General features: G+C 40.4%; 1 protein-coding gene across 1 annotated transcript in view; it reads left to right on the top strand.

Annotated features, from left to right (window-relative positions):
- LOC120531682 (transmembrane protein 163-like) overlaps window positions 1–15,788 on the top strand; it is a 319,701-nt gene that overhangs the window by 14,243 nt on the left and 289,670 nt on the right. The window contains exon 2 of the mRNA XM_039757306.1: window positions 5,540–5,659. Coding sequence (XP_039613240.1) covers window positions 5,540–5,659 — 120 coding nt within the window. The remainder of the gene's footprint in view (window positions 1–5,539; window positions 5,660–15,788) is intronic.

Below are 15,788 nucleotides of genomic sequence, written 5' to 3'. Positions count from 1 at the left end.
TCATTTGTGTGGTTCAAAGATGGGTGAGCAGCAAAAGAAAGATCTAGATCTTAGGATTGTAAAAATGGTGACCTGATCAGATCATCATTCATATTACTATTTCACAATAAATTCAATTAAATATCTTATAGACACTTTTTGTGATCCAATTTTTATGAAACAAAATATCAAATTCATGCAATGGAATACAAATCAAAAACCATAACAATAATCCCCACCTCATACAATGCCCATCCCAAAAAACACACACACACACAACCCTGTGTTTGACAGTAAGGAAAACAAAATGGAAACGTCAAGAGAGGTGTCTGGTTTGCCCCAATGGGGTGCACCTCCCAAGAACCTCAAGAGCAACCAGGGTCATTCAGTTCTCCACCCGCCAAACAGCATCAATAATGGCACTGGAATAGCCACTAAATTGGGATGTGGAGAGTTATAAAAGGACTGGAACACCGACTGCTGACATGACAGTGGGTCAGTGCCAGTGGTTACACTTCACCTACTGTGGTCAACTGGGTTACAGTCCACTGACATGACAGAGAGTCTGTGCCAGTTATTACAGTTCATCTCCTGTAGTTAACTAGATCACAGTCTACTGACATGATAGCTACCCATTGCATGTTGATAGAGTCCATGCAGCCAACTGGACCACAAACTGCTGACATGATGCCAGGTCAGTGCCACTGGTACAGTCCATCTACAGTAGTCAACTAGATCACAAATTGCTGACATGATGGCAGGTCAGTGCCATTGGTATAGACCATTTACAGTAGTCAACTAGATCACAAACTGCTGACATGACAGAGAGTCTGTGCCAGTTATTATACAGTAGTTCATCTTCTGTAGTTAACTAGATCACAATCTGCTGACATGACAACAGGTCAGTGCCACTGGTACAGTTAGTCTACAGTAGTCAACTAGATCATGATCTGCTGACATGACAGCTTATCATTTCCAGTGATTAGATTTCATCTAACCAACTGGATCACAATCTACTAACATGACAGTTTGTCATTGCCAGTGGTTAGAGTCCATTTAGCCAGCTGGATCACCGCCTGTTGACATGACAGCGGGTAAATGCCAGTGGTTATAATAGTCCATCTACTGTGGTCAACTGGATCATGATCTGCTGACATGACAGCTAGTCATTGCTGGTATAGTCAATTTCTTTTGGCACAAAGACACATTCACTGAGACTGATGGATTCATGAAGCATCCAACTGCAATTTGCTGATGAAACACCTTAACAGTTCAATGAACACTTTGAGTTGTGAGAAAAACACTTTATAAATGTAAAACATGATTTTTATTATTAGTCTTAGTAAGTTTAGAGAGTTTAGAACCAGCAACATGATAAGAGACTAAACAGCTAAAGTAACAATAAAAGGTCACATATCAATGTTCATCTGTTTTATCTGAATGCAGTGTATCAATACAATAAATAAATCCATTATACATTTTCTAACCTGCTCATCCAGTTCAGGGTTGCGGTGCCTGAGTGGGGTGTATTAGGGGCAGAATTATACCCAATCCTACAAGGGACACAAAGTTGAAGTACCACTGTGTTATAAATGTAAAATTAGTTTATCAGTAAATATAATTTTCCTTATGGAGTGCACTGCTGCATCACAGCTACAGAGCCTTGGGTTCAAATCTCAGCTATTAGTGTTTTTTAAAAGTATTTTATTAGAGAGTGGGTGGCACAGTGGTTGGCAATGCTGCCTCACACCTCCAGATCCCCTGTTTCAAATAGCAGCTTCAGCACTACCTCTGTGGATTGGCCACATTCTTGTTGAATCCTTAAGGGTTTTTCTCCCACATCTCAAAGACAAGCTGGTTAAGTAAAATGGGCATGTTAAACTGGCTCAGTATGTCTGAGTGTGGATATCTACATGTGGATGCCCTTTCATTTTCTAGTGCACCCTTCAGTGTCAGTTTCTGCTCAGCACCCAGTTGTACCAGGATGTAAATTGGTGGCCTCTCAGCCCTAAGATGGATAAGTGGGTCAGAAAATGAATGCATTGCTTTCTTTGACTGAGTGGGCACCTGCACATTAGTGTACCCGAAGGACTAGTGTCCCATCCAGGTCTGGTCCATGTCACGCACCGGGTACTACCTACAACAGACAGTATATACTGTATACAAAGAGGAACTATTTTTACTGTCAAACCCTTTTGGGTTCTGCTTGTAGTAGATTTATAAATATCTGAATGGGATATAAAGATATCACTAAAGGTTTACTTGGATTTCCTTAGACGTGTGTGTGGGAGGGGAAGAGTGAAATGACAGAGAGATCAATATTTAATTTGTCTCATTTGAATTTACTGCAGGAAATATGCCTACCAAACTGCCAATTCTCCAAAGAAATCCAACCCATGTTCTCTTTAGCTTTGAAGCAGTGGGTTTGTGTGCTGCTAGCCATCATATAACTGTTCATGTAAATACTGTGTATATAATTCTATAATTCAGGATATTAGTCATTAATTTTATGTGGATGAATCTGCTAGACAAGCCCAGTGGTAGAGTTGGTGGCACTGACGCCTGACAGATTTAGCATCCAGAGTTCAGATCCCACTGCTGGACACTGGAGTCTGCACATTTTACCCATTTCTACCAAGGTTTCCCCCCAGGTGTTGTGTGCAGATTAAGTAAACGTGGCCATGTTTGAGTGTATGAGTGGCCCTGCAATGGACTGGCAAACTGGTAAGAGCTTTTTGCAGGGACAAGATCTGTCATTTCACGCGTCATCATGCTTAAGTGTGTTTGAGATGGTGCTATGTTTATCACTGCCTGTCACCTTTTGGATCCTGAGCACAGTCTGTGATGTTTGTCCATGCACTATATTGCCAAATGTACTTGGACACCCCTCCAGATTATTTGAATTCAGGTTTTTGGCTGCACTCATTGTTAACAGATGCATAAAATCAAGCACAAAGCCATTCGATCTCCATTGACAAACACGGCACTGTCAAAGGATGACACTTTTGTCACAAGTCAGTAAATGACATTTTTGCGCCGCTAGATCAGCTCAGCCATGAAGTTACAGAATGGGGCTGCCAAGTGCAGAAGGGCATCATCTATTCTCTTATGCATCACTCGCTACAGAGTTCCAAACTGCTTCTGGAAGCAACATTAGTATACGATAGTATACGAACTATGTGTAGCGAGCAGCTGCATACAAGCCTAAAAACACTATGTGCAGTGCCAAACATCATCCAAAGTGGTATAAAGCCCATCACCATTGAACTCTGGGGTAGTGGAAATATTCTGTGGGGAGATTAATCATGGTTCCAAATCTGGGTTTGGCAAATGCCAGCAGGACAGCACCCTCCGGAATGTATAGTCCCTTATTGTAAAGTTTGGTGGAGGTGTGATAATGGTCTAGAGTTGTTTGTCAGGGTTTGGGCTAGGCCTTTTGGTTCCAGTGAAGGGTACTGTTAATGCTACAGCATACAAACACATTTTAGATGATTGTGCGCCTCTATGTTCGTGGCGATAGTTTGGGGAAACGCCCTTTTCTGTTCTAGCATGACTGCACAAAACCAGGTCCATAAAGACTTGGTTTGACGACTTTAGTGTGGAGGGACTCGAGTCGGCTGCACAAACCTCAACTCTACTAATCAGCTTTGAGCTGAATTAGAATGCAGATTGCATGCCAGGTCTTCTTGTCTAACATCAGTATCTGCCTCCACTAATGTAGTTTTGGTTAAATAGGCACACATTCTAACTGACACAATCCAAAACCTTCCTAGAAGAGTGGAGGCTGGAGGCTGTAATAACCCCAAAGTTGGCCAACTCCATTTTAATGCCAATGGGTTTGAAGTGGGATGTCCAACAAGCTCATACAGGTGTGAGAATCAGTTGTTCACAAACTTTTGGCTGTATAGTTTAGCTCAGATGGAGCTTCTTTGAGTTCTGAATTTCTTCCATTTCCTCAAACTGTGCATTTTACAGTCATTGGTAAATAAGCTAGGCAGATGTGAATGTATGTGGTTGAATACATGAGTATGTCAGATGATTAGGTTAGTTCCTGTCCTGCTGAGATGTTGCCAGAACAGAGCTCTCCACATCTGCAGAATTGAGTTAAATAGATGGAAGTTGCACATTACATTCCAGCCTATAGTTTTTGTTATCACATCATAGTTTTCATTTAACAGTTACCACAACACAACTTTGTCAAACACACTAAATGCAGTTCAGGGTTTCCCTGGGCCAGAGCCTACCCTGACAGTATTAGGTTCCAGGGAGGTAACAACCCTAGATGGGGCATCAGACCATTGCAGGTTATTCAGCCATCAATGTGAAGTCATTCAAACTGGACCAATCTTGAATCACCTCTTAAACTTATATACTGTACATGTTATTGAGATGTGGGAAGAAATTGAAATGCCTGGAAGTCCATGTGAATATGACAAGAATGTGCAAACACCTCAATGATAACAGCTAGGAGGAGAACTGAACCAGATGCTGGAAGTGGTGACTGTTTGTGTCCAGTAGGGGATACATGCTCCCTGGGAGTGTATATATATATATGTCTCTATTAGTAACCATGGTGGAAATATTAAAACAAGAGAAATGTGATACAAAAGAGAGGATATATCTAACTTGATGTAAAATGCAACTTCACTCTGAATACATAAAGCACTGTAATCATGCACACAAATGTAGCTAAAGAGAAGCCATTAGAACAGTGCAATAGTCTTTTAGCTCGACAGTGGGGTTTCTTGACAACTGCAGTTTGATCGTTTGGTAGGAGAGGAGGCATGGTTCTTGGCAAAGAGTCATCATCATCTGTGCCAACTGGGCTTCTGCCTTGAGGCATCCTGACAAACCTTAAGCACCCACGCTTTTAGCTTATTTGGTCAGCCATTTAAATATCAATACCATGTATGGATAAGGTGATCTAAGACTTCAATATAGTGCAGTCTTTCACTATCTGTGAACAAGGCATCTGCTCTAATTACTTGAAGTCACTGCCTGAAGGAACTGTTCTTGTTTCAGCTTAAGAAAAATGTATGTATGCTAAACATACTTACATTCACAAATCACAATATCAAAGTTATTTTTCAATTCTGGTTACACTGCTGTATCACTGTGCTACCTGGAATAATGTTAATTCTTTTTAAACATCATTAAAGTACAGTAAGATAGAAGAAAGAGATTAATGTTAAAGTTTTAAACAATAGTCTGTGATGTATTGAAACAAACTATAAAAAATAGCTAGGATTGGAAAAACTAATTTCTGGACAGCTGTACTTTTTCTAATTGCAGCAATAGAACTCCTCCAATGTATCATTCTGCCTTTATTACAGAAACAATTCTCAATTATTTTAAGTGGGTGTCTATGTGTGTTTTGCTTGTTTAGTAAATTAAAATTGCATTATTTGGTCACGTAAATAAAGAAAGACCAATAATTCTTCTTAATGACAATGCTTGTCGATATACTGAGACTGTTTAATTGTCCATTTTATCTTTTGTGCAGTCATGTTGCAGAGTGATGTGCACTGTTAATTACCCCGTGGTTTATGACTCTTGACAGGGTTGCTTGAAAGCAGCACGCGGCTCAAGCCCCACGAAGCTCAGAGCTACCGAAAGAAAGCATTATGGGTCTCCTGGGCCTCCATCGTTGTCACATTAGTCCTGGCAGTGGCAGCTTTTGGTGAGTATTTGGAAACTTACTAGCTTCTCTGTCAAAATATTTAAACCCCAGAAATATGCTGTAAAGGCGGAGGTGGAACTGTTTTGTGCAATCATTACGTTGTTTTCAATTCCAGGACACAGAATCAAGCTTAATGTGTATGTGGGTGATGCTTTATAGCTTTATGCAGTACATGGTCCTCGTATACTCCAGCAGGAAAGTCTGGAAGAACACCAAGTTTAGTAGGCAAAAGAAAACACAAAAAAATGGGAGTCTTGATCAATTTAGCTGTGGATTTGTCACTGTGTAACTCACTTATTTCTTTCCAAGTTATGCTTTTTCTGTTTTCATAAGTAGATTATTGTGTGCTTTATATGCTATGTATCAAACTACATTCAGAGAAACATGTCATTTTAGATTTGATTTGATGTCAAGTGATTTGAGCTTTTTGTATAAATTAACGAGAATGCATTTAGAATGCACAAGGGATAATTAAAGCATTCAATGTGGATCATTAAATAGTCATCCTATAGGCAATCTTGTTTTAGGGTATCACACTACAACTGTGTATTGTCAAGGAGGGATGAGCCTTTGAATCATGGCCACTTAAAGGTGGTCACTTCTGTCTGCTTAACAAGTGTAGAGTATCTACTGCTGGCTCTTAACATGATATTGTGAATGACATCAGCAATCTGAAGTGATCCTGACATGGATAGGGGCCAATAGACTGAATGGTAGCCCCTGCTCGCACTGAGTGTAGAGCTTTAAGCCAAACTCGGATTTGTTAGCAGAGAAAAAATGACAGTGGAGCAGGACTGGCTATCCACTCCAGCAGCCAGAATGGCTGTTAGGGGTCGTCTAGTTACTGTATGTGGACTAGTGCCCTGTTCAGGGGTTGCTTCTTTCTTGCACAAGCTGCATGCTAGGAGGGGCTCTGTGATGGCTGGGTACTCACAACAGTACCCAGACATCTATAGTAATGACTAGGATGGGTAGAGCAATGAGGACACAAAATAACAAAGGTTGGTGCCTCAAAAGTGTATTGTGCTTTTATTCATACAGTGCCCAACAATACAGTTCTCTCCTTGAAATAAATAAATAATCCAATAAAAACAAGTGCTTCTTTAGTGAAAGTTAAAATCAGTCATCAATAAACATTTAAATAAATTCTAATAATGATTAAAATCAATTATAAAACCAAAGAGATAAAATCTGCTCTTTATCATTTCCCCTGAGCTGTAGTTTCTTTCTTCTTTCTGTCTTCACCCCTCTCATCCATCAGTATCCACACAGTGGGGTTGAGAATCTGGCAGGCATAATCATCCATTGAAATAGCTTGTGTCTCCTGGCAGCTTCAGTTGATCAACTGCTAGGATGCCCAATATCATCTCCATCATCCCACCACCATCATTTGGGGTCCGTAGGATGTCCCTCAAAGCCTTTTGGCTGCTCCTGCTCCCTCAAAACTCAATACAACCTGCCTTCCTCTTGCTCCCCACAAGACCACCTCTTGACCCCTGTTCTCTTGCCTTCTGTATTTATACTCCTGATCTCTGCCCTTTTCTTCACAAACTTCCTCTCCTGATTTTCTCGCCCTATCTCTTTTTAGTTCAATTTCCTCTCTCTTTCTCACACCCATCTCTTCTTTGGTTTTACTCTCTCCTCCTTAATTCTATCTCTTTTTTTGTTCTTTATCTCTGTCCCTCTCAGGCTCCCTTACACTCTGTGGGTGCAGACCCGCAGAGTGTCAATGAGGAAACCAGCTGAACTGATAGTGTTTGCACGTGAATGAGCAATCAGCCAGTGTCCCCATTAAACACTCCATGGCCGCACATTATTGGAGCAGCACGCACCCAAACCCACAAGCCTGAGCCACACTGTTTTTATTTAATAACTCTGCATCATCCTGGGCCTCTAATGTACTTTACCACAAGCTCTGGCCTCCCCAAAGCCCTGCTCAGCATGAGCGAGTTTGAAAACGGATGAATGGATGTATAGATGGGTAGTTCTCAGGGATGTGCGGTCAGGGGAGGCAGGTGAATCATGAAAAGTGATAATAATAATAATAATAATAATAACATAAAATACCATAAATTTGTCTACTGGCCTGTGCTATAGATTTGTTTTCTTTATGATTCCAATAATTTTTATAGTCAAAATTGCTGAATTGGCCTATTTCCTTTTCAAATACAGGGGAGAAACACAAGGTGCGGTACTGACGAGCCGAGCCTCCCCACGGACTGCGCTCTCCCTCACACTGGGTTGATGAATGCAGTTGCCGCATGCCTGTTGCTGTCTCTCTGTATGTTGCCACTATAATGTTTGTACACGCATTTATTATACACCCTGACTTTCCACAGTCTGGCTAATATCTTTAATGGCATATTTAGTCTTGATGATCTATACTAATAAAAGGCAAAGTCCTCACTCACTCACTCACTCACTCACTCACTCACTCACTCACTCACTCACTCACTCACTCACTCATCACTAATTCTCCAACTTCCCGTGTAGATAGAAGGCTGAAATTTGGCAGGTTTATTCCTTACAGCTTACTTACAAAAGTTAGGCAGGTTTCAATTCAAAATTCTACACGTAACGGTCATGATGGTTGATAACGGTCGACAACGTCCGCCACGTTGAACTTTCATATTTATGGCCCCATCTTCACGAAATTTGGTAGGCAGCTTCCCTGTGCTAACCGAAACCAATGTACGTACTTATTTTAATGGTATGACACCACTGTCGGCCTCCATATTGAACTTTCCAACGTCACTAATTTTCTAACTTCCTGTGTAGGTAGAAGGCTGACCTCATCTTCACGAAATTTGGTAGGTGGCGTCCCTGCACTAACCAAAACCGATGTACGTACTTATTTCGGTGGCATGACGCCACTGTCAGCCATCATATTGAACTTCCAACGTCACTAATTCTCCAACCTCTCGTGTAGGTAGAAGGCTGAAATTTGGTACTTATTTCGGTGGTATGATGCCACTGTCGGCCGACCATATTAAACTTTTCAACGGTCTTTGTTACTTATGGGCCCATTTTCAAGAAATTTGGTATGAGGGTTCCCAACACTAACTGAATCCTACTTACGTACATATATACGTCCCCCATCCCAACGCCTCCCACGTTGTTGGCTGCCTGCCTATATAAGGCCATCTGTCGCTCCAGTCTCTACATTCCCTTCCTTGCTTCGCCACAGGATTCATGTCTCCCTGCTGATAACTACAGCCTTTTTATTTGATCCACGGCTTCTCCGCTGTTTTATTGTTCGTTTATTACAATTATAGTTATTGTGTAGGTATTTTAGACTTACTTTACATTGTTCAGGTACCCATTTCCTTTATCATTCCAACCGTACCCCATTAACATGTCTATCGAGGTGATCACCATCGATCAAAGAACTGTCACTTACCGAGTGGTTTCCATGCCCGGAGATGGCACCTATCTTTTCCATTCTCTTTGTTACATATTGCATGGCCATATCAGGCTCACTCTTGATATCCGGAGGAACATTGTGTCTTATGTATTGAATGACTGGGACAGGTTCAAGGTGTGGACTGATGACGATACAGGAGATAATTATTCCACACAGGAGCACTAGAAGAGTGAAATGCATAAGCCCTTCACCTATGCATCTGCATGTGAGTTGATGGCTGCCGGTGAATTGTTCGGTTGTCATTTTCAAGTGTACCAACATGGCCAAATATTTTACACCTTTTGACAACCGGCAATGCCTCTTAAACATCTTAGATTCACAGGTGACGATTTCAATAGTGGACACTTTGATGTTTATGAATGTTTAAACTCTCAAAAGTTGGATGTGAAGTTATCGATGAAATCGGTTGTATACTTAACAACGCTTGACAGATGCCGAATGTCTCTTCAACACAAGTCCTACAAATACTGTCGTAATTGAAACAAACCATGAAACTCAAACCGATTATGACAGCAGCAATCCAAGCTGTGAGATTTAAAACAAGATTACTTTTCACATGGCCAACTGTACGTTGCATGCTCAAGAGTAAGCTCAGCGCACAGCTTGGTCATATTACAACCGGAGGGCCGAACTCACAATGTGGTATAAAAGAGATCCTTAACAAATAATTATTGGTATATTTTCCCTCAGTTTAAAAAGGTTTAATTTTCTTCTTAATAAAAACTTTCAGGCAGTACTTCGCCGCTGCGAAGCCCGGGTATTTTGCTAGTAGGACATAAAACTGCAGTGAAAAGGCACAAGGTGAGGCAGATAGCATTGTGCCGCACTGAAGGGGGTGCATGTGAGCCCAACAGGTGCTTATTGCTGCTGTTCTTCTACGCGGACAATCTATAAGTTAGTGATATCAGAAAGTCAAGTGCACGGCAGCGGCCTATTTTGTTTTTATTTTCCTAATGACTGCTAAAATGGAAGATCAAGATTTTAAAAATTAATGGAAAATAAGGAGGACTTTTACAAGAAAGTGACAGAGACTTTTGTGGAGAAGGACAGACGTATAGACTTCATTTACAAATAAGGGTAAGACCATAAACGGTTTTTAATTTTATTAAAAATGAGATCAGACTAAGAAAAAGACAATCCAATATTTAAAAACTAAATTTTGACCTTAAATAAAATATTCTTTTGTTTTTCTTGTTATCCTTTTGTTTAATAGTCTATTAAAATTGATTAAAGCATCAGAATTAAGGTTAAAATTGAAATCTGTTTTTTTTTGTACACCACTCTGTACTTTAATTTGTATTAAATGAGTATGAATTGTGGAATTGCAATGGCAAATTTAGAACATAAGAAGGGTGCAGAGCAAATGCGCTTTCTCCACTCTCTCTCACCGCTATAAATGTAATACTCTTTCTTAGCCAAATATGTGCTTTACCTGTGTGTGTGTAAAGAATGCTGATAAGATATGAAACATAACCAGAAGTCAATGTGCATGCTGGCTGCCAATTGAATAGTGAATAAGCTACTCTTTCGGGCTCACATATTTGTAAATCTGACTCTGAACGAGTCAGTGCCTCACCAGCCATGAACTTCACCGCATGTCACTGGTAGTCCCTGTAACCTCTGTTCCATCCATCCATCCATCCAGGGCACGCACGCACACACACACACACATCCACACACCAAGCACACACCAAGCACACACTAGGGACAATTTAGGGTCGCCAATGCACCTAACCTGCATGTCTTTGGACTGTGGGAGAAAACAAGAGCACCCAGAGGAAACCCACGCAGACATGGAGAGAACATGCAAACTTCACGCAGGGAGGACCCGGGAAGCAACCCGGGTCTCCTAACTGCGAGGCAGCAGTGCTACACCTCTGTTCCCTCCCTACTTATATAATCAGAACACAAAAGCAGCAATGTATTGTGTGTTTGGTGTACTCATATACTAGAATTCCTGGCATAGTGATTTGCCAAGGCATTTGCTGTCTTGTGCCTTGTGAGGTTCCCTACTTTGGATTTTAGCTCCAATAAACTTTTTGCATTTGTGATACTGCAGAGTTTTTTCTGTGTTGTGTTTCATAATTTTTAAGTAGTACATCTTGCTTGAAGAAGGGGTCTGAGTTGCCTCGAAAGTTGGCATATTGTAATCTTTTTAGTTAGCCAATAAAAGGTGTCATTTTGCTTGGCTTTTCTCTACATAATTTTTAAGCTACAGGCTGTGAAAAGAGTTCAATTTTAACTTGTCATTTTATTTAGGTTTGAATGAATATTTAGTGGGGATATAATGGATTTATCAGTTTGGTAAAAAAAAATTTGCATAATTAAAGGGCTGTGAGCAACCACAGGATAGAAGAAAAAATGTAAGAATAAAGGATCCTAGTGATGTGTACTGTGTGGATCAGAATGTGTTACTGTTTGAGAAGGAATGGTTATAAATAAATCTGCCTTCATGTTTCTTTTTGGCAATTTAGAAAAGGAGAGGTCATACACCATACCTCACGCCTTCATGTTGACACCTATAAGGCCATCAGACATGAAGGTGAGGCAGAGCAGATTTGACTACGTATGCTCATAATGATCAAAGGTATTTGCATGTCATGTCATTTTCTAACCCGCTTAATCCAATCAGGGTGGGGTCATAGGGCGGGGACTGGAGCTTATCCCATCTAGCATAGGGTGCATGACAGGAACAAACACAGGACATAGCGCTTGTCCATCAAAGGAGGAAAAACACAAAGCCACACACCAAGCACACACTAGGGCCAATTTAGTATATCGTTGTGAATCCTAATTTGATCCTACTATTGATGTGTACTGATGAGGTAAAAGAAACCAGAATAATGAGTTTTGAAGCCATCAGATATTCAAATAAATAAATAAACAGACAAATGCGAGTACAGTTCAGTATCTGAAGTAATGGTTACACATTATGTAGTGGCTGGGGTGGGACAAATACAATATAACTGAAGTGACTTGCATCTACAAGCCATGCTGCTATTACTGGTACTTTTGATGAATTACTACCTTGAAGCCCTGACTATTGAGTATTCCATGGCTTCCCACATGGCTGCTGGTTTTCATTTTTATCAATTTATCACTTCCTGGAGACAGTTAACCTTCTTGTTTAGTTAGACTGATGAGCTTATCTCTCACTATGTGAAGCTGGGAATACACAGCAGATTATGTTTTGTCTTCTAAAAAATATTTTCAAGGTGTCTCAAAGGATAAATTTGGTATTTTTCAAGTCAGTTATTTCGTCATTATTGTGATATATATTATTTTGCCATGTAAAGTGAAGCATATTTTGTGAATTAAAAAAATAACTACTGCAGCATGCTGTTGCCTTTTATACTGGAGGTGAAGGGTATCAGAGGATACCATTATTAAGAAATGCCTTACAATTTAATGAAGACATGCATTTTTCAAACAAAAAATGTTACTGGCGATTTATCCACCTCTTGAGAATACACATATATTGCACAACAGCGTACCCATGTCATTTTAACAAAGGAAAGAAATCAAAAAGCAAAACAGTGTTGGGATGTTCAGCCATTTTAAAATGTGGCCAGCTGTGGATTTTACTCTGCCGCTCATCTCCCTCCATGGTGACCTTTCAGCCCCAAGGGTGTGAGTTCACCTTGGAGAGTCATTGTCAAGTGCTGTTATTAAAATTATTTAGTGCTGGTGCCCAGATAGGAATTGTTGTCTTTGTTTTGTAAACAACCAGGCAATATTAACTGAAAAATTCACATTTATGACTACTTACTGTATATTCCTTCATTATGTTGAAACTCACTTCATTATTTCACAAAGATATTCCCTGCTGCCACTGTACTGACAACAAATGCATGGGCTTTACTGAGAGAGATTATCATAACGACTCAGGGGTGCGATGCATTACTTTTGTGGTGTTCAAATCAAAATGAATGAATCATCAGGTTGAGTCAAGGCTGAGAGTGATCTGCTATAATACAATATCTATTTTACAAAGTATACGCCCAGGGTCACATGTGTTATACAGCTAGTGTGCCGTGACATTGATGTACTTTTTGGAGCATCTCTGGTTGCTCCTACTCAGGTGATGCTATCAGACACTGGGCATTTTGAAAACATGAAAATGAAATAACCCCCCCACCCCACCTTCGCACCAACCACATTGTTATGTGCATTATGCTTTTTTTCTCTTTAGTTTTGACTCAAGAATCATTGAGCCAAAGCAGATCCACAATATACTTCTTTTGAGGTCATGCACTTCCCCATAAAATTAAAGTTTGCAGACTACAAGTTTTAATTATCCATTGTGGAGGACTGCCGGCTTCATACTCCGGTCCTCAACCCCAAGCCGCCAGGAGGAGCTTTCCCGGACCTTGTAGTGTTTATACACAGCCCTGCTGGATACCTTGGGGGCCGCTGGGAGTCGCTGTAGGGGGGCTCATGGGCTCATATGTGCCCTATAACCTGGGAATACGTCACAGTCACGTGACAGGAAGAAACAACGTGCTCCCGGGTTGAAGAAAAAGGACTGTTTACTCTGACCCGGAAGGAATAAGGAACTGTGGACTGGTTGGGCAGGAACACCTCCGGGTCAGGGGCTATAAAAGGACTCTGGGAAAGTCCAGACACTGAGCTGAGCTGGGAGGTAGGAGGGCAAAGTGTCTGGGCGAGGAGGAGAGAGGAATAGTGTGTTTATTTGATGATTTATGAGTAGAGTGGAAGGTGCTTGGTGCACTGTGCTAAATATAATAAAGAAGTCTTGGACTTTTATTCGGTGTCTGAAGTCGTACCTGAGGGTTCAAGGGAGCACTGGTGCCCCCTACTGCCACACCATCCATCCAGTTTGTTAACTCACTTTATCCTGGGTTGTGGATTAACCAAGCACTGGGAACAAAGCAGGAACAATCCCTGGACAGGGTGCCCATCTCTCGTAAGGTGAACTCACTCCCATACACACAAGGGCGAATTTGACAATGCCAATCCATTAAACCTTCATGTCTTTGAACTGTAGGAGGAATAAGGCAAACATGCAAATTCCACTCTGAGAGGACCTGGGACACGAACTTTGATCTCCTTGCTGTGAGGGAGCATGCACTGCACCACCATGATGTTCATCTTTAATCATAACAATGCAATAAACTAGTGAGACAAGCAAGTAAAAGTAATAACAGTACTGTGCTGTTCTGCCATATTTAGGGTGGGTTCTAGCCCTGAGGTTTTTATTCCAAGTTAGGCTAAGACAACCCATGATGTCCACTTGAACAAGTCCAGAAGTGATATAAAAGAATAGATAATAATCACTCGGCTGAGATGTTCACTATATAAGCAGTCCCAAAAGTGCTGTGCAAATGCAGCATTGTTCTATTTTGTTTAGAGAAGGTAGGTAAGCCCACTTGGGATCCGTCACCCTCTCAAGTCTAAAACTGAGATTTTATTAAACGTAAGAGAATCTCTCAGGGCTGGAGTAATGCGGTGAATTCATCAGTTGCTTTAATTCACAAAAAGGGAAGAGAATAATAATCCTGTTACTGAATTAAAAGCAAAAACAAAGTGAAGATGGCAATGCTCGATCTCTCTCCTCAGATAAATTGGAAATAGAAATGTAGAGGCTGCTTGGATCCAGTGAATGTGTGAACAGCACTGCCTCCCATTACACTTCTACCAATGAGACAGAATTGGCACTGCGTTTCCTAAGCTACACACATATCCTGTTATCACATGAAAAAAAAACAATTTAGCAAAAAGAACATCTTTATATATGAGTTTATTATACATGGCTCCCCAATAATAGTGGCAGAAAAAATCCTTTACTGACATCTAAAGTTGATTGGTTAGTAGTGTGAAGGGCATTGCAAGTGTCATTAAATGCATCTTTAGGTCACAAACTTTATCAGTGCTTTCTGAATACATGCCTGTGTTAACATGAACTGGTTTGGTTGTCACCATTGATTGTCTATTTAAAATGAAATAACAATTAACTGATCAAGGTACAAAGTGTCTTTGTGGTTTTCTGCTTTTTCATCTTTACTTTTTCATGGCCTGGATGCTCTGCAGAAAACCAAGAGCACGGCTCATATTTCTTAACTTGAGATTGGAAGGCAGCTTGAGGCATGGGGGCGTTAGGCAATAATGGTTTCTATTACAAACTAACAGAGCAATTGTTTCTTACTGAAAAATGTGAGCATTATAAATACCCTGGAAAATAAATTAATATATACATAAATAAAAGGAAAACTCTTCTGTAATGTGATTTCAGTTAAAAACAGCAATTTTAATTACTAGCTTATTAGCTGTCACAGGAATATTTTACAAACAGAAGCTAAATGGCCTACAGCTCCAGGTTGTTGTCTGTGTGAAGTCTGCACAATCTTCACAATTCTCTGTTGGTTTTCTTAATCAGACTTTTTTATTGGCCAGGTCCACCTACGTGTTGTTGGAATGAGAGGAGTGGTGCAGCAGGTGCACAAGAGAAATCTACTCTCTATATATAAAATCCTAAGCCTAAAAGTTCAGCGATTTTATGTTATGTTTTTCTGTCATGCTTTAAATTGGGCTTATTTTAAAACCAACATATGTATGTTTGGCATCATTCTTTTCAGAATTTATCGAACTTTAATGTGATGTTGTTAGGTTTTTAGATACTTATTCTGTTTTTAAATTATAAACTAAAAAATATCAAGAACTCACCTCCCGCAAGATGGGACTTTG

The sequence above is a fragment of the Polypterus senegalus genome, chromosome 6 (assembly GCF_016835505.1).
Source record: "Polypterus senegalus isolate Bchr_013 chromosome 6, ASM1683550v1, whole genome shotgun sequence".
NCBI classification, from domain to species: domain Eukaryota; kingdom Metazoa; phylum Chordata; class Cladistia; order Polypteriformes; family Polypteridae; genus Polypterus; species Polypterus senegalus.
Note: the sequence above shows the minus strand (reverse complement) of the source record. Positions and strands in the feature narration are given on the sequence as shown.